This window comes from Bombus vosnesenskii, unplaced genomic scaffold (genome assembly GCF_011952255.1).
Source record: "Bombus vosnesenskii isolate JDL3184/JDL3185 unplaced genomic scaffold, Bvos_JDL3184-5_v1.1 scf7180000015898, whole genome shotgun sequence".
Lineage (NCBI taxonomy): Eukaryota > Metazoa > Arthropoda > Insecta > Hymenoptera > Apidae > Bombus > Bombus vosnesenskii.
In genome coordinates this window covers 1-9,694 of record NW_022884200.1, presented here as the reverse complement: position 1 = coordinate 9,694, position 9,694 = coordinate 1, and the positions used below count along the sequence as shown (strand labels likewise).

Genomic DNA, 9,694 nt, shown 5'->3' with positions numbered 1-9,694 from the left:
GGCAAGGTACTGGCCGAGCCCCAAATCACTTACATAGAATTACTTACATAGAATTACTTACATAGAACAATCACCTACATAGAATTTTTTTTCTTTTCTTTTTTTTTCTTTTTTATTTTCTTGTTGAAATTATAATTAATTCTCACGTCGAGAATTTTCAGTTACTTTACTTAGTATTATGCAGTGTTAGCTGATTATTAATAATAAGTTAAGACTTATTATAGATAAATATAATTTACTCACATAAAATAAATTCATTTAATTAATTATGAGATTAATTCACTTACATAATTATGACATACAAGTAAATTTTATAACCACAAATTTTTAAATGTTATACTTTGAATCTGTTCTTACATTTAATTTTAATTTTAATTAAAAAAAAAAACCTTACAGCCAGTACCTCTAAAATATTTGTAGTATCGTGGACGAAAGGCCTAAGAAATATCGGGCGAACTACAGACAATGTCGCGAGAGCCGAGGCGCTGTCGGCTCCATCAATGCATTACCGGGTCCTTCAGGTAAATAGGTAAATAGCCGAAAAGACCTTCGTGACACTGGCTACGAGCGTCTGTAAAACACGTGTGCGGTGGGCCCAGCAATAGACAATAGAGCGCTACAACGGCCCGAGAGGCAGTCGAAAAGCAGAGTGCGAGTCGAAAAGCAGAGTGCGAGTCGAGCGGAGACAGAGGTTGCGAGTGACGTTGCCGAGAGAGTGTGGTTTGCGCTGTTTTCTGTGCGTTTGGCGTGAATAGTTCAGGTTGAACAACAATCGTCTTTTTCTGTCTGATTAACATCTCTATTGTCCACTCTTTGTAAACACATTATATCACGATATTACATATTTTTGGGGGCTCGTCCGGGATTGGACAAGACAGAAAACGAAACGGTTTAACAGAGCTATTCGAGCTAGTTGTGAATGTACCGGTACGCGGTGCGGTAAAAGACGATATCGTTGACTGTTTAAGTTTGTGTAGTGTGAAAAATGGCAAACGTTGGGGACGAACGATTGTCGGGTGAAGAGGGTTCGACGTTGGAGGAGCTGAGGAGTAAGCTCGCGCGAATGAACCTCCCTATATCTGGTGCGAGGTCAGTGCTGATTGCAAGGCTGAATCGGGCGTGTAGGGCTGGACAATCGTATCCTAAGGGATCGACGGGCGGTGAAGAGCTAACCGGTCAACGAGATTTAGGAAATGTACAGAGAGCTGAGCGTGATTGTAACGAAGATGAAAATTTTGAGAAAATGAATACGAAGGAATTGAAGGAGCGCCTCGCTAGTTTGGGTTTAAAAACGACGGGAAGAAAAGTAGAATTACGCGCACGGCTACAAGCGGTCATGGATGGTAACGACATATCGTCGGAAGAAGAAAGCGACGACGAAAGTGAGGATGAAAATGACAAAAAAAACGCAAGAGGATACAAGAGAGGTACGCGAAGGATGTATCAGGACCGTGATGGATATTGTCGAAGGGCATGTGTTGGTTCGACACTGAGTTTGAGAGACGTCGAAGATGCATTAGAGTCGTTTAGTGGCAACAAAGGTGAAAATGTCGAACGATGGTTCGAGTCGTTTAAGGAAGTCGCTGATACGTGCATGTGGTCGGATGGGCAGAAGGCAGTCTACGCGAGGAAGCTGTTGAAGGGATCAGCGAAAATATTTGCGAGCTTCGAGTGTCATGCCAGGACTTGGCATGAGTTGAAGAGGGGGCTAGTGAAAGAATTTTCGAGGAAAGTCAACAGTAGGCAAGTACATCGGAAACTTGAGGAAACAAAAAAGGAGAGTGATGAAGCATGTTTGGCTTACATGTACCGCATGCTCGAAATAGCCAGCCATGTGGACATAGAGGAGGAAGCAAAGGTGGAATACATAGTGGATGGAATAATAGACGACGAGAACAATAAGGCTATATTGTACGGCGCTACGTCAATCAAAGAGTTGAGGAAGAGGCTAGTGATGTACGAAGAGCAGAAGAGTCGCAGAGCAAAGTCGATTGTGAAGCCGGCTAAAACCCAGAAGAACGGGAAGCCCAGTCAATCTGTAGACGCAATGAAGAAAAGAAGATGCTTCATTTGCGGTAGTGAGGATCATCTAAGGGTTAAGTGTCCGGAGAGGGGAGAAGGGGTTAGGTGTTCCGAGTGCAGCGGATTTGGACATATTGCAGCGAGGTGTACGGCACGACCGAAAGAGACTTGCGTAGTGTCAAGATCCGAAAAAGGGAAGTATGTGAAAGAAGTGGCGATAGATGACTGTAGGTTTGTGGCATTAGTGGATACGGGTAGTGATCTCACGTTCATCCGATCAGACGAGTATGCGAGGTTAGGGTCACCATCGCTAGGTAAATGCAAGTTTAAGTTCGACGGTTTTGGTTCCGCTGGCAATGAGACCTGGGGTGAATTCACTAAGGTAATGACGGTTGATGGGTGTAAACTGCCAATCACTTTGCACGTTGTTTCAAACAAAATATTGACGAAGCACGGCCTGTTGTTAGGCACTGATTTTCTGGATCAGGTAGAGTTACGGGTTAAACGGGGCGAAGTGACTTTCTTGCAGCTTGACGAACAGACTAACAAAGGCGTGTCGGATGTGTTTAGAATTAACGTAGTAGAACAGACTGACGAAACAGACCTAACACACGTACAGGAACTGCATTATCGTGAAGCGATTCGGGATATTATTAAAGGGTATAGGCCGGAGAAGAAGAGAGACGTCGGGATAACCGCGAAAATAGTTCTGAAAAGCGACAAACCGGTAGCGCGAAGACCGCGAAGACTGGCGCCGAGGGGGAACGGGCAGCATGTCGACCAGGTTCAGAAATACCTGAATTCCACCGTAAACAGAAGCACAGGGAAGACTCCTTTTCAGCTACTGGTCGGAGTCGAAATGCAAGTCAGGCAAGAGGCGAAAATTAGAAAGCTGATCGACGAAGAGTGGGCCGCGAGGTTTGAAGAACAACGTCGCGAGCTACGTGAGGACGCGAAGAGGAAGATCGCCGCAACTCAAGAAGAGAATCGTCGAAGTTACAAGAAAAGAAGAAAGCGTGCGAAGCAGTACCGAAGGAAGGACCCGCACACACCTCGATTTTATGAAACCTTGGGTCCTAAACGCCGAAAGTGACGCATCTGATGACAGCGAGATAGAAGGCAACATCTGAGGGCAGATGTTATTGCAGGATGGCCGAGTGTAGCATCGTGGACGAAAGGCCTAAGAAATATCGGGCGAACTACAGACAATGTCGCGAGAGCCGAGGCGCTGTCGGCTCCATCAATGCATTACCGGGTCCTTCAGGTAAATAGGTAAATAGCCGAAAAGACCTTCGTGACCCTGGCTACGAGCGTCTGTAAAACACGTGTGCGGTAGGCCCAGCAATAGACAATAGAGCGCTACAACGACCCGAGTGTCAGTCGAAAAGCAGAGTGCGAGTCGAGAAGCAGAGTGCGAGCTGAGCGGAGACAGAGGTTGCGAGTGGCGTTGCCGAGAGAGTGTGGATTGCGCTGTTTTCTATGCGTTTGGCGTGAATAGTTCAGGTTGAACAACAATCGTCTTTTTCTGTCTGATTAACATCTCTATTGTCCACTCTTTGTAAACACATTATATCACGATATTACATATTCAATAAAAATTCTGATGAAACATTAATTGAAACATCTAAACGCAACAGAGAATGGATATAATTAAACAATTTTCCAATATTTCAACATTCATTCATGTACATCGATTTTTATTATCACATTTGTTTCATATCTGAAGAATATGTATTTGTTGGCATTAAAATATTCTCTGTTTCAATCCTTGGTCATTTTAGATCGAGACTTCAAAATCTTCTTGATTAAAATTCTTAAATTTTTTTAAATGGGAATCATTAATTAGAGGACAAAAAGTTGTTCCAATTATTTGAACATTCTGCTATTCATACAATAACATATTTCATTTTAAATTAAAACGAGAATAAATACTATTGTGTATAAATTTAATAGAATGACACACGTGATTTGTAGTCAACACTGTGACAGTTTGTGCAATTACCTTTTAATCGAGTGGAAACGAGAGCATTTTCAAATTTCTATTAACCAACGGTATTATCAATCAATTTTAACAATGATTGAAGGTTGCAAAATTAAATATAAAATGATTTATTAATAGCATACGTAGTGTTAAATTTGCAAACAAGCAGCGTATCTTTTAAGAATAATAAAGACACCAGAAAATAAAGATAATATTCTAATTACATTGCAAATTAATGAATAATTTAAGAAATGTATTTTTGTTATATTAATGTATCACAGATTCTAGATAAAGTATTAATTTAATTTACTTATTACTTAGGAGATTGTATTTGAAATATAATTACAATTTGTAAGGTGTAATCAGCACACCTTTAAGCTAGTAGATATTTGGTAGCAGTTCTCAAGTTTTTGTGCAATATAGCACAATTGAGTTTAACCGAGTTTAATCCCTTTGACCAGCCAGCTTCCAATTTCATTTATGGCATAAACTCCTGACAATTTCATGCTCTTCAGAAGAAACACAATGTCCTATTATCGTTTTGTGATCGTTGAATATGATCACTCTAGCGTTTTAATCTCCTTTCTATGTATGATGCGGGTATACCGTTTTCTGTTGTTTTTAGATTCAAGTGACGAAAACTTATGAAATGATATTTTAAGTTTAAACTGATCAATTAATTTAATTAATTGATTTATTCTAGCAACAATGGTAAATTGTTTAAATAGAGAAAGAAATTTAAAACGAAAAATGTATGAATGTAATATTTGAAATCTAAAATGATAAATTATTATGCGAAAATAATAAAACTCGCAATGTCAGCACATGGTCTCATTAGAACGTGTTTAACGAGCGTAGCGTAGGCGTGAAAATGAAAACGTTGAGGCTCTCGGGGTGTAAAAAGGCTAAATTCCTCATAAAAATACAAGAAATGAGAGGGAACGTTCGCCCTTGAACACATAAAACCAAAAAAAAAAAAAGAAAAAAAATAGAAAAGGAAAAAAACCACAAATTTTAGTGAAGCTATTTTACTGAAACTTATTATATCATTTTAACAGCTATATATAAAACGTTGAATTATTTCCTTTCGCGCAGAGCAATTTTATTTCAAATTTCTAGCTTCAGAATGATAATTACGTATTTGTAATTATCAACAAGCTTTAAAAATATGGAATATTCAGCCAGATGAAATATAGGTAAAGTATTTAGAAGAAAACAGATTGAAATGTTTTATGTAAAACGATTAAATTAAGTGGTTGAGTTTGAAAATTTGACTCGGTTTAATAATTCAATGGAAAAAATATTCGCCCTATGAAAAAAATTCATGTTCCTGTCGATATATCGGCGAGGTGCTCCTCTACTTTCGACTGCTCTGCAATTCAAATGCAATACTCGAATATACATGGCGAAAGAAATGGAAATTGAGTAATTTAAGGGAACCAATTACTCTCGCGTCGACGTAACTTCAAAATGTTTCACGTGTCGGTGTTTGCGAAATGAAGTTCGTCGTTATCCGACTAACACGCTTGCAGATGCGTTCTTTTGGTTGCAAAGTAAATGAACAAATTGTGAACAAATAATGTTTACAATTACATCAAAATTAATGTCCTAAACTTTACCAAGAATTATTAAGAATCCCTGCGTATTGCTTACGTAATGTTGATATTGAGTAGTACCATACATAACCTCAACATTATGATACTTACAAACATCGCTAAACAAGTAGTGCGAACGATGTCGAGTAAGTATTCACTATGTAAAAAGTATTTATAGATAAAAAGTATGGGAAATATATAACCGAATGTATTTAACTTTTCCAACATTTTAGCATTTCACTTGGCGTTGGTAGAACTTGAAGTAAATGAAGTAAAACGCAAAAATGTAGAGCGGGCAGTTTCCTACATTTCCAGCGCAAAAGAGCACAATGCTGATATTATAGCTCTTCCTGAATGCTTTAATTCACCATATGGAATACGTAATAATTTGTTTTTTTTCAATAATTTACTATGTGTGTAACAACTATATAGAAAAAGTAAAAGTAGACAAACTACCTTACCGTTTATACTTCCATAAAGATTGTGAATTGAGTCGAGAATATAGGATTTCCCCATTTTCATGATTATCGTGATTTTTGTATAAATATATTTTTTAAGACACTAATAATTAGGTACTTATAAATTAGTATTATCAATTATTTTGCGTTTATAATTCCGCCTCTAGTATAAGTGTTAATTGAAAACTAACTTTATGTTTCAAAAAGTACTAGCAAAGTCGTTGAGTAACAAGCCACTGATGCTAACACAAATAGCATTGTCGTAATTAAATATTTCTAAATATTCATTTTTCATTTTGAACCTGTAGAAACAATTTATTATATATACTATTAGCTAAGTAATTGCATATTTAATTAAGTCGAAATATAAAACTTAGTTATTTTAATAATTTAAAAAATAAAAAACTGACAAACATTTCAATTTAATTTATGGTTGGAACAAAAGACAGTTATTTTTCATTAATTGAAATATTGCAATGCAGAGTACTTTCCAAGATACGCCGAGAGTATTCCTGATGGTGAAACGAGCGTTGCTTCATCGAACGCAGCTAAAGAAAACAACATCTATGTAGTTGGTGGTACGATGCCTGAAATAGGGGGCGCTAAATTGTACAATACCTGTACTATTTGGGGTCCCGATGGAACGTTGATAGCAAAACACCGAAAGGTAAGTAATATATTCCTTTATGGCTTTGAATTTGAAAATATTGGGGTGAAGAAAGTGACTCTATCTAGGAATAATTTAGGAATATACATATGTACATACGTATACTATAGCCAATTCTATAATTTACGGTTTATAAAATACGTTATGATACGGGAAACGCCCATTTTTGTTGTAATGTGTTTGTTGTTGTATAAATTTTTCACATACTTAAAATATTATTCTACTTATTTTTTCTGCTTTTTAAACATTATTAAATGATAAGATTTTTTAATAAAAGGAAGTGATAAAAACGCTGTCAGTTATTAAATAAAAAATAATTAAAGTTTAGGAGTTGGTAACTTTGATATTAAATTACAAAAGTTGCAGCAATAGAATTAGCGACCACATTTTTATGTTATTAGGTACATCTATTCGACATCGACATTCCTAATCAGATCAAATCTTTTCGATCGATCAGTTCAGATCTTTTTGATCAAATAAAAGAATTAAAAGCACAATAAGAGGACTGTCCTCGCATATTCAGAAATGATGGAATGTGAACCGTGCAACTACGAAGTTAATTGGTATTCGGTGGCTTCATGTTTCCTGCTTCTCTGGGTTAGGTTGCCAAATGCTGATATATCCAGCGGCATTCAATATGACCACTGGACCACTGCACTGGTCATTACTTCAGCGTTCCAGCGCGAATGATAATCAATTATACGTTGCCTGCATATCACCGGCTCGTGTTCCTTAAGCAAGTTACGTCGCATGGGGACATACACAGTTGACAAATCCCTGGGGAAAGATTCTTTACGATTTGGAAACTCAAGAGAATATGGCAGTCACCGATATCAGTAATTTATAGCTTAAAATTAAAAGCGAGAGATCCATGATGTAATTAATTTTTAGTCTCGTTAATTTATCGATTTAGCCATCTTCCTCTGTATTTGTTGAATTTATTAGTAAGCATTACTTATTACTTCGTATGTTTCTTTTTTCTATCAGATCTAAAAGTTGTTGAGGAAGTAAGGGCTCAGATACCTACATTTTCTCAGAGACGTACAGATTTGTACGACACTGTCTGTAAGAAGGAGTAACTCTACACTAAAACAGAAAATGTTTTTTTTATAATATTTCTACTACGATATCCTTTTTTTGTGAATTATTACTAATTTCTTATCATTTGTACTAAATGAATGACTCAATTAAGAAAACCAAAACGTTATAAATAATAATCTGTATATCTTGTGTATCAATATGTAATTGGATATTATAATAATATAGGAATGCTATAATAATATAGGATAATAATATAGGAGAATAATAATATAGAAAAAAATACATGCTTTTAAACACCTTTAATATCGATCACATAAATTGTTATAATTCACAATGATTACACATACATAAAAGGCCCCTTGATAGTAAAATTTACGATCAAAAGGCAATTACGTATCGTTTAACAACATTTAATTTATAACACCTTTTAAACATTTAGACAGATTAACACACAACACTTCTTATATATAAACATCAATTCGAAGTTATCAGCTTGGAGAAATTGATCGATTAATACCTGCAGATTGTCTGTCTCGATGAAAGACTTAAAGAGAGCAAAAACATGATAATGCCGCTAATATAATATTCCTTCTTTCTTGTATCTGTCTGCCTCTCAGGTCGTTTTACTAATTACAATAAGTAATTTCGACTTCTTTGCGCTCTCTTTTAACGCATTCGAGACAGAAAGAAATTCATATCAGTCAGTAGGCAAGGGTATAATATACATATTTTATATATAACTTATGTAGTAATGTATATATCATGTTAATTTCATATTTTTTTCAATATAGAATTATTATATGTACATAATACATTATAGAATAACATAGTATATAATTTTATATTTTAAAAATATGAGGCATACTATTTAAGATTGTCATCGATTTAAAATCAAAGTATGAAAAGGATACCCTGGAGAGAGTAAAACACAGAATCATTCTAACTAAACATACAGATCGTACCGACACCTAGGTATCGTCTTACAATTAAATCTCGGTCTCGAATGGATTAAAATGAAATACATACTTGCAGCTTCAACATCTTCAATATCGAGGAGATTCAAACTTTACAAATAAATGTAAAGTGCGATGTAAAACAAAGCGATGTAAAAAGGGAAAAAGGAGGAAAGAAGGAACAGGGAAACAAAGAGAAGAAACGAATTTTTCATTTTCTCTTGCCAGGAATATAAGATGCTAAGTAATCTTCCTAAGTAATCTCCTCCAGCTTTTTCTAGTTTGATCAATAATTATTAGTACATGTTAGGAAAATAAATAGAATTTTTGTTCTCAAGCGAGGTATAATTTAAATTTTGTATGTACACAACAATGTTAAATATCTGTAATAAACATGGTACAATCAATTTTTTTACATAAAATTATATTGTATAGGCTATTGTTATTTAAACATTTTAAATTGGATGAAGAAAAAAATGACGCAAATAAAACGTAGGACATTTTAATTAAAGAGACTAATATAGAGATTTATCTGCTTAACTGTGATTAAATCATCTCCACTTAACGCTCTACCTCTTCTATTAATTATGCTTCGTTAAACTATGATTACAGAGGATGGGTTTTTTGATAAAATGACATTCTGACAAATATATATAGATCGATATATATAGATATAGATAGACAAATATATAGATTCTTACAACAGTAGTTATGAATGAACAGTAGTTATTGTATCAATTCCGTTCGTCAGAAGCTTCATTTGTGAAAAGACAATTCGCCAGAATATGGATTCACTGTAGTTATAGCTATAGGATTTCAATCTAGTTGACAGACTTGCTTTACGTAGAGAATATCTGTCTCTTGTTCTACCTTATCGCGATTCTCTCCTCATCTTATACGCTTTGTCGAGCCAAGTAATATTGGCATATATCTCGGCTCTGGTTACAATCATTAGTTTCCGCCTAAACGGTTAGAAT

General features: G+C 35.5%; 1 protein-coding gene across 1 annotated transcript; it reads left to right on the top strand.

The window, feature by feature from the left end:
• Nucleotides 1-921: 921 nt before the first annotated feature.
• On the top strand, nt 922-3,115 carry LOC117241441. Its single transcript, XM_033507369.1, has 2 exons — nt 922-1,603; nt 1,643-3,115. Exons 1-2 carry the CDS (start codon nt 986-988, stop codon nt 3,113-3,115), a joined length of 2,091 nt encoding a protein of 696 aa, XP_033363260.1. The 5' UTR covers nt 922-985.
• The last annotated feature ends 6,579 nt before the right edge of the window (nt 3,116-9,694 follow it).